Below are 21,444 nucleotides of genomic sequence, written 5' to 3'. Positions count from 1 at the left end.
TACAATAACTTACTCTCCAGAGCACAGATAACTCAATTCTGTCCAGCAAGCATATGTTATGAATCTCTAAAGCAAACCTGTCTAAATCATTCTGGTCTTCTATCAAGGTTGGCTGTGAATATGAACTCTGACAGAAAGCAAACAAATTTATTTTTATCTTCAATAATTCACTTCTTCATGACCTAATACAAGTATCTAAAGATATTTATGTTACTGCTAATTTCAGTATTATAAATACTGACTGACTATTGACTGGAATTAAAACCTATTTAACCAGCTACTTTGCTGTTAACAAAAGAAATTTGATTTCAGAATAGAAATTTGATGAGTACTGAAAATAACTTCTGCAGATTACTATACATTCAAATGCTCAGTTTCACTTAGTATAATTTATTAACTAAAATAACTATTAACAGTATCATTGCTATTTCATGTTTAATTTAAAAATAATTAAAATTATTGTCACTGTGTCTTTTTTCTTTAGATGTTAGGATTTCTTTTTCATTCCCTGAAAAATAATGAATATATTAACCTGTTAAAATTTGTATATTTAAGGAGCCACTATCACTACTAATCTTCTTTTCATATACATATGGGTGTGTATTTGTGTGTTTTTTTCATTTATATTTTAAACTGAGACTTAAAACATTAAAAACGTTTTTCCTTAAAACTACCATAGAGATAAAAGCAGCTTATGTGGAGGTCTGCATACCTGGGAACAGGGGGAAAAATCCAACTGAAAAAGATTTTACAGTATACAATTCTGCATTCATGTATCCTCCCTTGAAATACCACATATAGTTCTGATTACAAGATATGATAAAAGTGCAGATGACAACAACCAACCTTGAAAGTTTAGAGTATTTTCCTCATGAAAAAAAGAAAAGCTGGAAGCATGAAGGGAAAATAAAGGCATATGGAATCACGCATGCAATATAGAAAGGGAAGGAACATCACATGAAGAGGACTTAAAGGGAGATAGAACAGATAAAAGATGCTACTTCATGTAGTTATCAATAATCAGTAAAACTATCACCCCAAGATCACTATTATTTATTTATTTATTTATTTATTTATTTATTTATTTATTAAATTTTTATACCGCCCTTTTCCCGAAGGACTCAGGGCTGTGAACAGCCAGGATTAAAATACATATAATATGAAAATTAAACTAATTTAAAAAATAATTAAATCAATTTGGCTTCCCCAATTTAAAACCCCTTACCCATAAAATTAACCAATTAAAAATTTTAAGCCAGCCCGGCTTGCTGAAATAGAAAAGTCTTCAGAGCCCAGAGGAAAGTACGGAGGTCCGGGATCAGTTGTATCAGTTGTATCCCTGGGGGTACCTCTGGCACCCGCCAGAGGGCGGGTGCCCCCACAGAGAAGGCTCTCCCCCTGGGGGTCGCCAGTCGAGATTGCTTGACCAACGGCACCCTGAGGAGACCCCCTCTGTGGGAGCATATTGGCCGGTGGGAGGTTATCGATGGCAGAAGGTGGTCTTGTAGATACCCAGGCCCTAAGCCATGGAGCGCTTTAAAGATGAGAACCAATACCTTGAAGCGCACCCGGAAGACCACCGGAAGCCAGTGCAGCTCGCGCAGGAGAGGTGTTACATGGGAGCGCCATGTCGCCCCCATAATTACCCGCACGGCTGCATTCTGGACCAGTTGGAGCCTCCGGGTGCTCCTCAAGGGGAGCCCCATGTAGAGAGCATTACAGTAGTCCAGGCGGGAAGTAATGAGGGCATGAGTGACCGTGCATAAGGAGTCCCAATCCAGAAAGGGGCGCAACTGGCGTATCAGGCGGACCTGATAAAAAGCCCCCCTGGCCATGGCCGTCATATGCTCTTCTAACGACAGCTGTGCATCCAGGAGGACGCCCAAGTTATGAGCCCTCTCCGTGGGGGCCAATGACTCACCCCTAATAGCCAGCGATGGCACCAGCTGGCTATATCGGGATGCCGGCAACCACAGCCACTCGGTCTTGGAGGGGTTGAGTCGGAGCCTGTTCCTCTCCATCCAGACCCGCACGGCCTCCAGGCACCGGGACATCACTTCAAGGGCATCATTGGGGTGGTCTGGGGTGGAGATGTACAGCTGAGTGTCATCAACGTACAGATGGCACTGCACTCCAAAACCACAGATGATCTCACACAGAGGCTTCACATAAATGTTGAACAGGAGAGGCGAGAGGACCGACCCTTGTGGCACCCGACAAACAAGGTGCCTTGAGGTCGACCTCTGCCCCCCTGCCAACACGGACTGCGACCGGTCGGAGAGATAAGAGGAGAACCACCATAACACGGTGCCTCCCACTTCCAATCGCTCCAGCCGGCGCAGCATGATACCATGGTCGATGGTATCAAAAGCCGCTGAGAGGTCTAATAGGACCAGAACAGAGGCCTTCCGAGCTCTCCAGAGATCATCAACCAATGCGACCAATGCCGTTTCCGTGCTGTACCCAGGCCTGAAGCCGGACTATGCCACTAACTAATTATTTTAAGAGGCTTGCATATATTTATGGACAAAATGCCTATGAAAGTCAATATGTAATGTTATCTCTGAATGAGGAATAATGGAAGGAGAGGGAAAGATTGACACATATTTATTTGTATGTTAGATTTATATCCTGTATTTTATATGGATCATAAGGTAGCACATATTATTTTCCCCCCAACAACTCTTGGATTGATTGGACTGAGCGTGAATGACTGGTCCCCAAATCACCCACTAAATTTCTATGGCTGAAGGTGAGCTAGGATTGGATGTCCCCAATACTAGTCCAACATGTTGACCACTATCCATACTGGGTCTCAACTTAAAAGTAGACCAGAAGCATCTGGCAGATTATTGTGAGCCAAAAAATGCTGAATTAAGATGGATGCTGGCCTGATCTAATGTAGCTATTCCTTTTTGCAATCATGTTATCATTTAATCAATCTCACATTACATCTCTTCCTACTTAAGGTACACTCTAGGGACTACTTCTGTAGCAGTGGTTCTTAAACGGGTGTATTGGAAAAGTGCACATTAGGAAATACATGTCAGTTAATTGAAAGTTCACAATTGCTTTAATTCAACAGAAATATTTGAAATCCTTGTTATAGCCCCTTAATAAGTCTATGCAACAAATTCTATTGGGCATCACTATTGGGCATCATAAAAATCTGTCTGAAAGAGGATTTCCTGTGCTCTGATATAGTTCATAGTCTGTTCATACTGCTAAAACAGAATGTGATTTATGATTTTAATTAAGCAGGGCTCACAGAAGTTTCATACTTGACTTCAGAGGTTTCTCTAAAATGAAACAGCTATTTCACAGCAGAAGCCAATACTCTAGTTATAGACATCAAGAAATTAAATCTATAAGACATCCAAATATTAATTATATTTTCTTCTCAAATGCATGCTATATGCTGTGGGAAGTCTAAATTGGTAAAGAATTTTGTAAATATATTTAATTTAGGCTTCATTAATTAAGCAACATTTCCAAAACATGGAAAGAAATAGTTCCAAAACTGTTCTGTGCTTGGTTAATCCCACCACAAGTAAAAGGATTTACACAAATGGAAAGGGTTAAGAGAATAACAACATGGAAACTTATGAAGAGAGATTGAAGGAACTATGTATAGGGTAAAAAATCACTCCACAAATGTCTAAATGAATGTTATCCTGGTTGTGACTTTTCTGCATCCTAAATATAGGATGTAAAATAATGGTTTACATTACAGGAAGACCAATTGACTGAATATTATAAAAAATATTATAAAACATAACAGTTTGATAGTGGAATCAATTACCTAGTAAAGGTAATCACAACCAATGTACATGAGATACACATCTTTGCCAAAGAGCAAGTACAAAATAAAGCAGGCAGAATACTAGAATTGCACCAGGGAATTCTTGCTCAGCAATCATGAAACTCTGTGGGTGACCATCAGGACTGGAAAGAGATTGAACACTCCAGTAATGAAAAGTCAGAACAGTAAAGTAATAAGCTAAAATATTCAACAAAGGAAAAAAGCCTTAAACATATGTGTTTTGTACCTCTCAAGCATGACTATAGTTCTGTGATATAATTACTGATCAAATACCTATGCACCAATTAAAATATCCTTAGAGGAAAAATACAACCTCATATATTCTTTTATTTCTATTTGGAGATAAGGCATGCAATGGGCTAATGCCTATCCAATTGTATCCCAATGAGATTCCTTTACAAGCATTTACTGTATTTATCAAATCAGATTCTTATTTTGCAGGGCATAAACAAAAAAAGAATAGCAAAAGAGTCTACTTGTAAGTAGTATGAAAAAAGGAAATACTAAATAATTTCTTCAGGTCAAACAACTGGATTTTGGAAATCAACCCTGTTATTTCTGCAGTTTGGGGAAATTCTTTTTTTTTTCCATTGTGTTATCTTGATTTCTTGTTTCCCAAATTCCTGGCTTTCATCTAGACTAAAATTTGGAACGAGGCTCTTGAGTTGCCTATAAGTATGAAGAGGATACATTTCACCCAAAAATGCCCTCCATGTTCTGTCCATGAAACTGCCCATCTGAATCTATTCATACATTTTTATTGGTAGAAGGGACAGTGTATCATCGGACAGCTTTTTAACACTCAAAAGGAGGAGAGCCATGGCACCACCCAATGGAACCTCACCTCATCAAAGATCATATTGACCCCATCATCATTTACAGCAGGGATGTCAAACTCGCGGCCTGTGAGCCAGATGCGTCATGCGCTGGCCACACACACTCTCAGTTTAGCGATGTGATGTCGCAAGTTTGACACCGTGATTTACAGGTAACCTTTAAATATAATATATATTAATGGCAAAATATTGTATAATTCATCTGTATTATGTATGACTGAATAATTTGAGAACAGCTTTTCAATGACTCTTCACAGGAAATTTAGCAATATTATCAAAGCAAATCCTTTAATTATTCATAATTCCTTAGCATGAATTCTACCTTTAATGTCATAAAAATAGGTTGTGTAAAATATTTCCCTTATTAGGATTCTTTTTTTAGCAAATCGTATATTTGTAATTTCTCTTCAATAATTCTACTGCATTTGGCACTTATATTTATATGTTCACAACTGATTCAGTTCAGTTCTGCCATTCACATTTTTAAAATAATTCCATTCTTCCTGAAACTAAGCTTATTCTTAGATATTAATGGATATCCTATGAGTTAATCAGGAAAAACCCTGATCACGAACAAAACCTTAGCTTTTACTTCAGATTTTGATAAACAAAAATGCTTATTTTCTGCTAAAGTTCAAGATGATACCATTTAAACCCCTTGAGCCATCATGCTTAGATGGAAGAGTCGAGAGAAATTCACATGAGAAGTATCAGACAACAACCCTTAAACATTTTAAAGATATAAGCAATGCAAACAAACCAAGAAAAACAATAAATATCCTACAAAAATTGTTTGTGCAACAAAATAAAAGTTCCTATTTTTCTATCTATTCTCAGGTGAAAAGGGTATAGTCAAAGAAGAAAATACCACTAGCAACTGGAAAAAAGGAGCTATCTCATCAATGAGGTTTTGTCAATCATAGTACACTGATATAAAAGCAGTCTAAGCTGTCATCTTTGTCCCAGTTGAATGATTATGAGGCAATGAACTAAAAAAGATGTATATTTCATTTCCAGAGGACTGTCTACCAACGCTTGATACTTTGATTTAACAAACGAAATCTACCCTACCAGTTCACAAGCCAAAATGACACTGTAGATATATGACAGCATTTATTTTTGCAGGAATAGATAACCAGCTTTAGATTAAGTGCAGACAGCTTATTAAATAGTGCCTAGCTTGAAGCCAGCACAGACTTTAGAACTTTAAGCCTGCTAAATAAATAAATAGATAGATAGATAGATAGATAGATAGATAGATAGATAGATAGATAGATAGATAGACAGATAGTATATAGTTTAAAAATGGTTAAGGGGAAAACAGGAGGAAGGAGCATTATGTACATTTGCCACCTTGAGTTATGTGTTAAAACAATAAAAGTGGGATAAAAATCTAATAAATAAATCTTTGCTTTTCATTTTTGTTCTATGTTGATATCATGTTAATTTTTATGTTTTAATTTCATAATAGATATTAATGTAACTGGCTTTTCCTATTAAAATATCCCTTATATTTAAACAAATATTTACATATAATTATGAAGGTCATAAATGTGTGGATTGATTGCAAAGGTATTTTTTCATTACTCTCAAAATGGCAAATAGTCGCTAAATAAGGCAGTTGGCAAATAATTGATCAAGAGATGCATTTAGAGGAAAATCATTTATAAGTGCACACCATAAGACTCCTATTAGAATACAATGCCCTAAAAATGTATTCTGAAATAATATCTATGTTTCTGCAAACATGATATACAGAGATATTAAAAAATTTTGAGAAATAATATAATATCTAAATTTACCTAAAACAAAATTAAGAAAATTGCGATCATGAATGTGATTTAGTTGTAGAATGCAGAAGTTCACTTAATATTTTTATGTAAATAGTGGACAAGTTTGTGGACTAGTTCCTGCACGGTTTGCCATTTCCTCCATCCTAGTACCAATTTTAAAATTAATAAAGAAACCATGCATCATCTTTGCAATAAAATGGAAACATTAATCAGTATTACGCCTAATATAAACTAATTCCTGGATTAATTAACTAGATTATAAATTTAATTAAAATATTAATCATTCCATTATATTGTAAGCCAAACTATCAGTCTCAAATAATACCTCTGTTTCCAAAAATGTTTGTAGTCCTATGAAAACCCCATTGACATTCTCAGAAGATAAGAAGGCTAGATGACTATAGCCATCTTCATAACACAAAATCCAGTCTAGAACTGCCTTAGGCATAAAAGCTGGCTGAGTGATTTTGAGCAAGTCACTCTCTTTCAGTCCAACTCATCTCACAAGGTTGTTAAATAGGAGGATAGAGGAGTATTAGGTATGTCTTGAATTATTTATTCAAAATAATAAAGTTGAAATGAAAAAAAATCTTTTAAAAAACAATGCATATCTGTTCAACTTTATATAGATAATTTAGTATATTTTCAAGAATACCTATTGGCCTTTTAAAAACTGAGGACAATAGGACAGGACTTCAAGGAAAACCATCTAGAATTCAATGAACAGAAAACTAAAATAATGGTTAGGGTCATACTGCATTCACTGAATTATATTTCTATGTAAAACAGTTGTTTTAAAAAACTTTTATCTGTATTAATTTCAGAGAAAAATAAATATCATCGTTCAAGATGCAATATTGATACTCAGCATGAACAGCATTTCAACATTTGAGCATCAAGAATTTTAAATTGCATATTGACCGCAGCTGTAACAAAATTCTAAGAACAAGACAATGCAGTGTTAACTATAGTATAAAATAAGACAAAAACAAAAAATAAGAAAACAGAGATACATAATTAGCCAATACTATTTACAAAGCAACATGATTTTAGAAATTAAAAATTCTCTATGTCCAAATTTCCTTCATTTTTATTCTGACATGAAGTGACCATGTCTCAGATTATAACTACAATACATCTAAATCAATTATTAGTGCATTTTCCAAGAAAATGGCTTACCTCAAATTCAGCATGCCTATGAACGTCTTCCGCTCTCTGCCTACTCAAGATAAATTCTGCTTCATTTGCTACCCTCACTAAATGATCTTTCATTGTTTGACTCAGCAACCTATAAATGCAAAATATTTAAGGTCAAAGAAATTGTGAATTTATAAAATTAAAACATTTTCCAATATTTAGCTACTGGAATAAACAACAGAGGCAATAATTGTGATCGATTACCTAAAACAAATTTCCTGTTAACTCCAAGAGATAGAGTTCTGTTTTCTGCAAGAGGTAGATGCAGTATGTCCTCCACTATCATAAATGGTGACTATTATGCAGACAAGAAATTTATCCCCAGAAAATATATATGGAATATTTGTTGCAAGTAGTAGCAAATATGTGGGGCTATTCTTGAAAGAAGATGGAGATTAGAAATCTAATTGCCCGAAGATAGTTAAATAATCAAAACACATAAACAAATGTAAATGGCAAATAAAAAACAGAATTCTACAAATCCAGTACTAATATTAAATATGTGAAAACATAGTTTTATAGATTTAAAAAAAACTTAATAGGATTTTATATAATATTTTCATATTCAAAGTATTTTTTAGAAGCAAGATAATTTTATTTTATTCATTCATCTACTAATCGATCTCCTTTTGGCGGGCCTTCATGACCAGATCATCTATAACAAGTTTCCTCAATCAAATCCCCTCCAGAGATACTGAATTGCCAAAAAATGACTGGGAACTCAGAAGACTTAAATTCCAACTCTATGGACTGAGAAAAGGAAGTATATGTATTTCAACTATTCATTATGTAAGATTTTCATAACAATGCTCTGATGAAAGTGCAGCCTTTTTGTCCATGTGAAATTTTCAAGTAATTTGTTTATTCTTCAGCATTAGGGCTGCTCTGTCTCCATTTTTGGATTATGATTACTGCTAGACCCAATATTGCTTTTTTATATATGGTTGTACTAGTTTTCTTATTATACAAGACGTCAAATTATTTTAATTGAAAAATAAATTTCAAAATAGATTCTGCCACAATTATTTGTTATAATAGCCAATATGTATATTCATATATGGACATAATAGTGTGCTTTTTAATATATTTAAATAATTTTATAGTACTTTTACATGAACTGAACTGCATTAATAATAAACATTTTTTTAAAAAGAAAGGAATTTGTATGTAAATGCTTGAAGGATTTCCCAGGATTCAGTTGAAAGACTGAAAATTCTTTTAACATTTACTTTAAAATAACCAAGGCCTTTTGTAAAGCTATAGCTTAAGGATTAATGCAAATTGCAATGTATTTTTATATTTAAAACAGTTATGTATAAATGTGTATTATTTTAAAAATGCTGATCTGAAAAAATACATCAATCCAATATAAGTTCTAGCCAGGGGTGAAATTCAAAAAATTTCCCTACCGGTTCTATGGGCGTGGTTTGGTGGGCGTGACAGGGGAAGGATACTGCAAAATCTCCATTCCCACCCCACTCTGGGACCAGCCGGTATTTGCCAGTTCTCTGAACTATTCAAAATTTCCGCTACCGGTTCTCCAGAACCTGTTAGAACCTGCTGAATTTCACCCCCGGTTCTAGCTAACTAAGAGTGATGTATTAAGGTCTGTTAGCTGACAAACTATTGTATTTAAACCAAAGAAAATATAACCGAGCCCTTGAAACTTACTAAAATCAATTCAGTTTAAAGCAATGTGTATCTTCTATAAACGCATTATGATTACAAGTAAAAAGAAGCTAAATCTCAAACTATTGCCAGAGTATTGAGTTTGAAGAATATTTAGAAACTATATCAGACCTACAAAGTTAATTATCCAAAGAAATGTGTAGCATATTTTTAAATAAAAACATTTGAAAACTTAATTGTAAGTGATCAGAGGAGGTAAATTTGTATGGTTGATCACTATAAAACAATAATAAGATAAGATAAGGATACATTTAAGTTAACTAGGAAATTACCTTCCTTCATTGACAAGTTCAATGAAAGCTAGGCCTGCATTCTTCTGTATTGAGTTCTGCCATTCCTATAATACAAAAGTGATAAAAAGGTAATTAAAATGCTTTAAAAGAAACACAATTGTTTTACTTAACTAGTAAACATAATAAAAAATTAAAATTAAAATTTTATGACAGATAAAAAAGGCCATGAATCAAATACTAGAGCTGAAAAAATACCACATAAAAAGCTGAGTTCACTTATTGTTCTACATTATTATAAATTATTATGGCTAACTTCATGCATGTCTAGCCAAGTTAAAAAAAAAAACAGAATATGAGGTAGGTGGCAAATGAACCATTATTTGTCTGTGTTTAACAAATACCCTACATTTGTTGAAATGTAAAAGCTGCAACTATTCCTATCATATTGCTTAGTTACCCTAATTACATGGTATATAAACATTCCCCAAAGTGATTTAACATTTTTCAAACTACATTTTTGTGGTTATGCTTAATTTTTTATTGTATTGATAATATCATTGATAATATTATAGTAATTTCTTAATTTTTATCAGTAAGGCCAATAATTCTAAGTGATATAAAGTAGTAAAAGTTATTTCTATCATAATGCCACAACGAGATCATTGGAGACAAATCTTTCTAACAGAATTCCCTCTGTCTTTTAACAATTTATATTGAGGAAATGATTTAGACCACCACTATTTTCAAATGCTGGTTTGGGAATTCTGCGAGATGAAGTTCACACATCCTAAAATTGCCAACTTTGAAAAATACTGATTTGGATCATTCTCTATGGTGTAAATTATTATTTTAATTATTGCTTATTTAGCACTATCAATCATACTATAATTGTCATCCTATAGTTCCCCTATTTGGGGAATAAATACATATTAGTGCTATAAAGTAACTGTTAATCAAACACTGCTTTTCTTCTTCCAACAAAACTTTTATTTTTAACATTCATTCAAAAACAGAAAGGCAAGACAGGGGGGAAATATCGTTGATCACTTTCTTTAAATGACATCATGCATATATTAGTGCTCAACTGAAATTCCTTTCATTTTGAATCATACTATAGTATTTGAAAGTATAGTTACTGAAGGCAGAAACTGTAAAAGGAACAAAAATTATTGCCGCATGATCCAGCACAACTTTATTATAGATAATTATGAAAAACAATTATTAGTCTAAATAAATGTTTTTAAGCTAAAAGTAAATGTTTTCCTCATATGTATTTTAATAGTGGATGAGAAGGGAGGAGAATGTAATGTCTATTACCTGTCATGTTTAATTTAACATTCTAATACAGTGTATGTATCCTATATTGCAGTTAAATTCATGAAGCCAAGTGCATTATGTCAAGATCTTTGTTATTCTTTTCCCTAAAGTGTTAATAAAAATGTTAACAGCCTCAAAGCCAATCACTAATGAAACCCAATAACTGTAACATCATTTCAGCAGTTTAAAAAGAACTACAACAAAATACTGAGAAATTCAACCCATAATTAACCTATATAGTGTGGCTGTAGTATTATTATTTACCCTTCTTGCTATCTTTTTTACTTCTCCCTTTTATTGTTATTGTTATTGTTGTTATTATTCTCTTTGTTGCTTTGCTTGTGCACTGAGTACCAGAGACAAAGTCCTTGTATGTCTGATCACACTTAGCCAAATGAAGTATTCAATTCAATGCAAAAATGTCATACCTGATAAACTGATACTATTTGCTATTCCTATAAAATGTATATTGCCTGTTTCTAATCTTTATGACCATGCTGAAATTTATAGAAAATTTGTCACTATTTTATAACCAGCAGCAGGAATGTAAAATAGTATTAGAGAAGTAATATGAGTTGCCAGAAAACCAACTGGACCATAAGTACAAGGCAATCTTTTATAATTTAGAATCCTTAAAAACAATTCCTGGAAATTGGAGTAGGAAGCTGGAATGTGATCAAGAGCAGGTAACAGTTTTGCTTCCCTGCCAAGGCAATGTAGATCTAATCAAACACTTCAGATTCCTGACATATTGGACACCTCTGCTTAAAAAGAAATCTGAGGTCTGAATACACATATATGGATTTGTACAGTTTATGTCCTATCAAGCACCAGATACAACAAAGATACCAGATACAACAAAGGCCAGGGGGGCTTTTTATCAGGTTCGCCTGATACGCCAGTTGCGTCCCTTTCTAGATCGGGATTCTCTACGCACAGTCACTCAGGCACTAGTCACTTCCCGCCTGGACTACTGCAACGCTCTCTACATGGGGCTCCCCCTGGGGTGCACCCGGAGGCTCCAGCTGGTCCAGAACGCGGCCGCGCGGGGGATTATGGGGGCGACGAGGCGCTCCCATGTGACACCTCTCCTGCGCGAGCTGCACTGGCTCCCGGTCTTCCGGGTGCGCTTCAAGGTGTTGGTGACCACCTTTAAAGCGCTCCATGGCTTAGGGCCGGGGTACTTACGAGACCGCCTTCTGCCACCAATAGCCTCCCACCGGCCAGTACGCTCGCACAGAGTGGGCCTCCTCAGGGTGCCGTCCGCCAGACGGCACCTCTCCCAGGGGGAGAGCCTTCTCTGTGACGGCGCCCACCCTCTGGAACAACCTTCCCCCAGAGTTACGTACAATAACAGACGTCCGGATTTTTCGTCGGCCCTGAAAACCTATTTATTTCAACTAGCTGGGCTGGCTTGAGTTTAATTTTAAATTGATTTTAAATTGGGTTGTTTTAATTTACGGCCAAAATATTTAATTATTTTAATATTGTTTTTAAATTTTGTATGCTCTGTTTTTACTTTGGCTGTACACCGCCCTGAGTCCTTTTTGGAGAAGGGCGGTATAGAAATTTAATTAATAAATAAATAATAAATAAATAACAGTGTCTAAGGTTGGAACAGGCGTGCAACTATATATTATATGTGCATTTGCATGCCTGTGTATGCATTCAATAAGTTATTTTATGTTCATTATAATTAAGTTATTTACTTTGTCATTAGAAAACTATCTCCAAGAAAACTGTCTCCCAATTAAATTATTTTCCTTGGTCAATAGTATTTCTGTTTCTTCCAATTCTTCTAATTCTATTCCACCCTCCAGATTTTCCAACTAGCTGAGGAACAAGGTCAACGATGGCCTCCAAATCTCAATTCATGTATCACAGTGTCCTATGCTTTTCTGATGTTTAAATGTTCCTTTCTTCATGCTAAAGAGTTGGAATGGGCAATGAATGTGAAATCAGAGGGTTGCCTATTCCAACTCTTTAGCACTGAACTTAATTATTTATGGAGGAATAGCATGTAACCTTAAATTTTGAACATTGTTTATGGTAATCACATGCTATAAAATTTTAATTTGACAATGAACTATCTATATATTCTTCTCCAAGGATGTAACTTTGCAGAAAACTTCATCTGTGACACATTCTTCTCTTATCCAATGCAAAGGGTTTACTTTCATAAACTCATGGTAAAAGTTGCTCAAAGTCCACTCTTTTACAAGTTGCAACAGATTATCAACATTAAACCTATATCAAGCTTCTGGGGTTGAATTGTACAAATGTGTTCTATTAGTACATAGCCTGAATGTTTGGCAACTTCATTCTTCAAGACAAATGGCAGCTGCTGCCCTTTGAGGTCTCAAGTCAAGTCTTTAGGGAAGCTCAAAGCCCAAGTGAGGAAGGGGGAGGCCTGTTCATTAGAGACTGCTCCAGGCTAAAACGTTCAAGGCAGACATTAGAAATGTATGTAAGACTATTTTTTAATCTATAAAATATAGTGAAATGTAAGCAGTAAGTTCTTCCATACCCTTTGTTACATTTATATTCATATTTGTATCCTAGTAATAGAGTCTGACTTCCATCTAACCATCCATATTACTATATCTACACAAAAGGAGCAATTATACAACTGTGTTGGCATACACACATTTTAGTTATGAGCCACTTTGTGCCCAATAAATCCCCAACAGGCATACACCCATATGTGACATCCCATTTTCAAAATGTCGATAGGAAAGAACAGGGAAAATTTGGATCATTAGTAAATAAAGGAAAGAAAATCCAAATTCTGTGTGTCTAAGGCACTTTCCCCTTTCTCTTATGCTGTGAGAAAGAAACAAGGAAATAAATGCTGAAGACAGTAGTTTTAAAAGGTTATGGGGTAATTCTGTCAACAAATAAATTACCTTTTAAAATCAGATTGAGATCATTACTATAAAATGATGATCAATAGGCAAACTTTTTAAAGCCTTTTTAAATGATGCAGTCAAATGCACTGAGAGATATACATACATACATACATACATACATACATACATACATACATACATACACCTCAGTATACACATATACACATACACATACACATATATGAATCATACAATTATGGTAGATAAAGTATTTGCTTCTTGAGGTCCACTGTAACTTTAGTCCTAACAAAAAAAATGTTTAACAACAAACATGCTTGCTCAAAGAAAACAGTTTGGGAATGATTTATATCAATGCATATTGCTGAAGTTAATTACAACTAACCCAATAAAATAAAGCCTGTATTATTATACAGCAAGTAATAACTTTAGACAGAGAAACCAGAGCTGTTTCTGCTCTTTTGCATGCTCAGTTCCACAGCACACTACGTTAAGAATTAAGTAAGTTGTAAATATGCCATACAGAAACAGCAGTCTTTAACTAAAAGCAGAAAACTCTCCTGCTGCTTAACCCATTTTATGCTACACAATAGTATGCTACACTATAGTATGCTACACAATAGTATAACACCAGTTTATAGGAAGTAAACCTGGGCAAACTTCCTATAAACTGGTTTTATACTATTGTGTAGCAAATTGAATACCGTGATTCTTAAGTAAATGCTGCAGTTGTTAAAGAAACTCATTGTTCACTATGGGGTGTTTTTTGCCAGGAACAGAAGGTAACTTCCTGTTTTTGGCAGAAATGTTGTTTAATCATGTGACATAATCACAGGGCACTGCAAACAGCAATAAACGTGGCCCAGTTGCTGAGCACCCAAAATGTGATCACATGACCAGATGGGCAAGACATTGGAACTTCGGAACTGGATCAAAAGTCCTATAAAAGTGCTGTACATTTGAGCAGTTGCTAAGCAATCAATTATAAGTCAAGGACTACCTATATACAGTTGGAAACTATAAGGTACTTCTGTTTGTTTAAAAAAAGAACCTAATACTAAACCTTATACTGATACATAAAGATAATAACTGATACATTATGAAAATAAAAATGTAGTTGGAATTATGTTACTTAACTTCCTCATTTTATCACTGTGAAAACAGTCACAAAACACATTAAGTATCGTGAAGGCGCAGCTCTATGAATAGTGAAATTATTACCTGTTTAGTTCTTATGCAGCTGTATACAATTAACAGAACTAAAATTCCGAACATGTGGCTAAAAGTAACTGGACTCATATAGAATGTTAATAATTCTGATATGAATATTGAATAAGGAAGACAGTACACTAATAAATGTATTTTTCTCTCATTTAATCTATATCCATAAAGTATAAATACTGAATATCATGAACAGTGAAGGACAAAATAGTGTTGTATCACAAGAGATGGAAAAGAGATTTATGCTGATCACATAATTTCATTTGTAACCAACTTTTATATAAATGTTATCTAGAACCAAACTTTTACACGAAGTAAGGTGAAGAACCCTAGTTAATGAAGCAGCAACTGAAAAGGTTCATGGAGGGAAACATAATAGATTGAATTCCAATCTCTTTGTTTTGCTATCTGATATTATAAAATATACTGTTTTTTCAAATACCATGGATGCATAAATGTGTATGTGCATGTGCACAAATGCCATATAAAACTAGAGGCCACTTAGGCCAAAATAAATTTTGATTTAATAAACCCAAATTGCCAGGGAGAATGATCTTTGTGAAAAGCCACACTATTGCATCATACTAATCAATAAAATGCATGTATTTCAAACATGACATTTTAAAGAAGAAAATGCATGGTAAATTGGAACCAGATTTAGTGATTTTTTTTTAAAAAAAAAAGATGGACTCACTAGAATCAATATGATTTAAGTCAGTCTGAATCTAATCCATGCATAATTTAGATAGACATAAATTAATGTGGAAATAGAAATATATAGCTCATAAACTCTAGGTCATTGTAAACTAAACAGTGAAATTGTTAGTAATGTATTATTGATTAATTGATTATGTGCTGTCAAGTCATTGTTGACTCACAGTGACTACTTACAGTAAATGAGAAATAGTGTATTATTTATATTGTCCCTATTTGGATGTAGTACACATAGTGAACTGACACACGTGAGCAATATTTCCAGAACTAATGGGATAATTTGTTAATTTGGACAACCTCCAATACTTTTATGATAATACCAAAGAGCTGAACAAGAAGTGTAATGTTTCTGCTTGTTAGAATTAATTGGATTAAGCAAAGTTAGTGAGACAAAATAGAATAATTTTCAACAGAGAATATTTTTGTAACACAAATGTTTCTTTAAAAAAAATAACTCAATCTATCAAGCAGAACATGTAAAGAAAAAAGATATTTCGAAATCATCCAAAATTACCAAGTTCCACAAACCAGGGTTAAGGGAAGAAATACACATTCCTATGTAACCAATTCTTAGTTCAGTCTAAGAAAACCATAAATTATTTGTAGGTAGAAAAGTAAACACTGATACATACATATATACATTCACACAAACACACACACACATAAACAATAAACACAGAGAGAGGATGGATGGATGGATGGATGGATGGATGGATGGATGGATGGATGGATAGATAGATAGATAGATAGAAAAAATGTATAATAAAATGCAACTTTTAATTATCTTGCTCTTTGCCATCATGAAGAAAACTAATTTCAGGACTTTACCTTTATTGATAATAGCAGTAATATAGTTATATATTAATACATTTTAATGTTTTTCATATTTTAATTAAATTTATGTTTTTATACTATTGTAAGCCATCCAAAGTTACTTGAGACAGTGAGATGAATGAGATATAAATTTAATAAATAAATATTATTATTATTCTTTCTAAGGCGAAGGCAATATACTTATTTTACTGTTTTGTTAGCACCAACTAATATATGATAACTGATCCCCCCCCCCCGAAAAGTATGATATAGCAATAATTACTAGTGAATTGCTTTTTCCACACAGCTTTCCCACAGCGAAATCTACATAACATTGACAGAACCTACTGGGATTAGCTGCAGAGGTACCTAACGTATTGATTACTTCTTTTTTTTTAGTCACAGAGTCAGCTGAATTTGGCATTTTTGTCTGCCTATTGAGTCCTTCCCAAGGACCTGAGATAGGTAAATGTGCATGTTTGATATTACAGGTATTGTCACAGAATGTAAGGTGTTTTGAGTAAAGCTGCATTTTGCAATTGACTGATGGGGATTTTGTCAATGCTGATGATATTCAAGTGTGCTCCAGTTCTGGGATTGCACCCAAGGAGCCTATTATTATTGGTATTATGTTTTTTATTACTAGGATTGAAGTATACAAACAAATATATGGATGGACCAGTAATAAATCATGTTCTAGCTACAGAAAAAATAAATTGGTTTGAAACTCAGGTGAAATTAACATGACTGAACATACAGCCAGCCAAACATTTCATTCATACCACCAGAATATAGATTTGTTTGGTGAATTATAATCATAAAAACATAAGATAGTACAGATAGTCCTCATCTTATGACTGGTTGCTTAGTGACCAATCAAAGTTACAGTGGCCTTCCCAAAAGCTACTTGCAACTTAGTTCCGAAGTTACCGTGGCTGCACCACCCCTGTAGTCATTAGCCCTTACAACTGACTACAGGGATACCACACCCCTGTCTAGTTCACTCACCATGCCCCTGTTTCTCACTTCACAGTCCTCACGCCTTCCTCCTCAATTACTTTTCAAAGATCACTAGAGCTCAGGTTAGGGAAGGAGGGCAGGATGCTCCATTCTTGGGCCACATGTTACGATCCCAGAAGCAGCTACCATTTTCAGGGTGGCTGCACTGAATTATGGATGCTTTGAAAATGGCAGCTATTTCTGAGTTCATGCCACATGCCCAGGAATGGAGAGACCTGTTCTTAACACAAGCTCTGGAGAGTTGCAGACCAGTGTGAAGCTTTCCAGAGTTCATGTTCGTTGCAAAAAACAAATCCAGAAGCACACACAGATAAACTGATGCAGCAGGATTCATTAACTTCTTTATATACACAATAATACATGAAATAAGTTTACAATACCAACAGCAGATTCAGAGTTTCATTTCAGCTCAGATCAGCAGACAAGTTCACACACACTGGTTTCAGTTTCTCTTTAGACTCAGAAGCTGCAGACTAAGACACACCCTGGCTCCAGTCTGTCTCAGCTCCCAATTGGCTGACTTAGTTGCTATGCCTATTCATTGGCTGACCTTGTTACCATGTCTTCCCAGTCATGAATATTCTGACACATGTTAGGGAATGAGAGCAGGGCTCTTCGTTTCTGGGTTGCATGATGTGACCTTGGAAGTAGACACCATTTTTGAAGTATTCACAATACAATGCAGCTGCTCTGAAAATGGTGCCACTTTTGGGATCATGCCATGCAACCCAAGAACAGAGTAGCCTATCCTTCCTCCCTAACCTGAGCTCCAGATATCTTCAAAGGTTAAGTATGTGATGGACTATGTAGGATGAGGTTGGTGTGGGGTCCAGTGAGGTGGGAATCAGGCCAAGTCCTGAGGGGTAGAAAGCAGAGCATGAGGTGCTTCAGGGAATGGGGAAAGCTTTGGGGGACCAAGGGCAGGGTAAGAACTAGGCCTCCCAGGATCCTCCGTGGGGACCCTGAGGCACACCATGCTCTGTTTAACAACTTCATTGAGAAGACCACGAATGGGGGATCATAAATGGGCACTTAATTTAATGGCCATCACAACTTCCCACCATTTCGGCATAATCCATTATTGTCATTGAGGATTATCTACCGTGTTTCCCTGAAAATAAGACCCTGTCTTATATTTTAGCCACCAAAAAAGGCACCAGGTCTTATTTTTGGCGAGGGGATGTTGACCACTGACTCACCTCACATGCGTGCATCACCCCTGGCCTCCTTTTTTCTGTCAGAAGCCTTCAGGAACTTCTTCTGAGGCCGGCAAGGCTTTCCAGAAGGCCTCTGCAGTCAATAACAGAGCTCCGGATCGATATGGAGCTCTGTTATCAGCTATAGAGGGCTTTAGGAAAGCATGGCAGGCCTTGCTGGCTGAAGAAGAAATGGGCTGGCAAGGCAGGTGTTGGGGTGTGCGAGGCCTGGCTGCAACTGTCCGAAGGTAAGTAGTAGGGCAGCTCCACCTCCCCATTCCCACTCTAGCTTAACTTTTACCCGTGCACCCTGGAGTGGGCGGGGTCTTAATTAGGGCTTATTTTGGGGTTAGGATTTATATTGGGTGCACATGTATAAATCAAGCTAGGACTTACTTTTGGGGTAGGTCATATTTTCAGAGGAAGACGGTACATAGGTAAAAACAAAGAATTTCATTGTAAATTAAATATTAAATAAGCCTTTTGAGTAACTACCTCTTTTTAATATGATTGAATCCCTAATTTATATAAATTGTCTTCAGAAATAGTTTACATTATCAATTTCCAAAAGCTACCGTATATCAATGCATACTATCCTATACATAAAAAGAATATAACTGAATGCACTAAAATATCTTGGAAATACAATAGTAAAATGTTAATATTCACATGTAAAGGCTACTGCATACAGAAACGTCTTTTGAATATATATGGAAAGTTTATGGAGTTTCAATGATTTACACATGTTCATGTCATATTAAAATTAGGTCTATATAATAAGAGTCTATCTCAATTTTAAACTGACTTGCCTATATTTATATTTAGTGTAAAAAGAATACTCTAAAAATATCAGCTTAGATCTACTTCTTTTTGCTAACTTCTCAAACAAAACAAGCTGTAAAACAGCAGGCTCTCAAGCCAGAGCACACTTTATTTTCAGGGGTCTCTATACTTATAGACTGACTTCCTGTCAGGAAGGGCTCTATTTCACAGCCTAGGCCAATCAGCAGGGTGCTCATGGAATTAAGTGCCAGTTGATGTTACTTTGTTTTACATTTAACACTCATGAGAATATTGTTCAAAGATTCAGTTCGAAAGCCAGCATGGTATCATCCTTCTGACTAGACTACGTACCCCAGGGTGTATACTCTGTTAACACAAAATTCACCTTAAATGGTTCAATTTTTTAAAGACCTGGTGTGCAGGTGAAGCAACAGGATGCCTTAAAGTTTAAGGGTGAAGGAAACACTTGTTTCTTCGCTAAATTATGTTCTCTTAGTTCTTGACGTCTGGGGAGACATGCTTAGACTACTATTTCCAGACTAATTTTGATTTTTTTTAATTGAAACTTTGGAATTTACAATGTAGTACAATAAAGCAGTTTTCTTTTCTTTTTTTAACAATGGCCACTAAAATAATAAAGATGAAGGATCTTACAGATTTATTTATCTTAGAATACAGAATATAATCTTCAACTATTCAAAATACAGGTAATATTTTGGAGCTGCTCTAGAGAAATTTAAATGCATGGTTCCTGTTCAGAATCTTATATGAGGGGAAAATAGCTTTTTAAAATCCAAACAAAAAGTATTTATATCACAGTTGTATGTATAAATGTAAACCTAGTCCTAATCTTTAAATCTAAAATTTAAAGAATTTAATTTTGTCTATCAATATCCAATGAAACATTTTATGTCTTATTCATGTATAATGAAACTATTTGAAAAATTCTAAATAGGTTAAGTATATTTAAATGTTAATGAATTTGGAACATATAAGAAAATAATAATAGTATGATTAACTGTATTTTTGCCTATTGGCATTAATTCTAAGATGAATTAGACTATCCCACAATTTGTTTGAACATGTTAAAAAAGTGCATTAGGGTTAAAAAAATGAAGTATGTGGTTCATAAAGAAACAAAATTTTGAAGGAAAAAGATGATGGAAACTATGGGAAAGTGAAAATAAGGATGTGATGTGCGATGTGCGATTTTAGTATTAGAGGACTTCCATTTCCATGTGATGGATGCTAGCTCCAAGTAGACCAAGAAGTTCAAGTTCCTTGCCAACCATAGCCTTGTTCCCAGGATCAAAATATAGCTTGTCCGTCTGGAACCCACTCTGTATTTCGGACATTAACATGATTGAGCGGGTTCAGAGGTATTTCACGAAAAGATTACTACACTCCTCTACTCAGAATAGAATTCCCTATGCCACCAAGCTTAAAATTTTGGGGTAGGACAATCTGGAATTGTACCACCTGTGGTCTGATTTAAGCATAGTACACAAAATTGTCTGCTATAACGTCTTACCTGTCAACAACTTCTTCAGTTTCAACCACAATAGTACATGGACAAACAATCGATACAAACTCAAGATAAATCACTTCAAACTTGATTGCAGGAAATAAAATTTCAGCAACAGAGTGGTCAATGCCTAGAATGCTCTACCCGATTCTGTTGTTACAGCCTCAACCCATCACAGTTTCAACCTCAAACTGTTTATCGTGGACCTCACTCTATTCTTAAGAGGTCTGTAAAGGGAGCTTGCGTAAGTGCACCAGTGTACCTACCGTCCTGTCTTACTGTCCCCATTTGTATTTACATCCTTTGTTTATGTTCATACCTACACTTGTTATCTTGTACATGTTTGACAGATACAGTAAACAAACAAACAAACAAACAAACATATACAGGTGGAGCACTTTATGTCTTGCCCTTTTT

The 21,444-nt window shown here is 35.1% G+C and overlaps 1 protein-coding gene across 9 annotated transcripts in view; it reads right to left on the bottom strand.

Moving 5' to 3' along the window:
• The window catches only part of LRBA (LPS responsive beige-like anchor protein), a 359,129-nt gene that overhangs the window by 231,259 nt on the left and 106,426 nt on the right, over positions 1-21,444 (bottom strand). For all 9 annotated transcript variants that reach the window (XM_034442710.3, XM_060686876.2, XM_034442712.3 and 6 more), the window contains exons 35-36: positions 9,611-9,675; positions 7,632-7,740 (exon numbers count right to left, since the gene is read on the bottom strand). In XM_034442710.3, coding sequence (XP_034298601.2) covers positions 7,632-7,740; positions 9,611-9,675 — 174 coding nt within the window. The remainder of the gene's footprint in view (positions 1-7,631; positions 7,741-9,610; positions 9,676-21,444) is intronic.

Source organism: Pantherophis guttatus, chromosome 8 (genome assembly GCF_059756535.1).
Source record: "Pantherophis guttatus breed Tessera chromosome 8, ASM5975653v1, whole genome shotgun sequence".
NCBI classification, from domain to species: Eukaryota; Metazoa; Chordata; class Lepidosauria; order Squamata; family Colubridae; genus Pantherophis; species Pantherophis guttatus.
The sequence above is the reverse complement of the archived record's forward strand: the minus strand, read 5'-3'. Positions and strand labels throughout refer to the sequence as shown.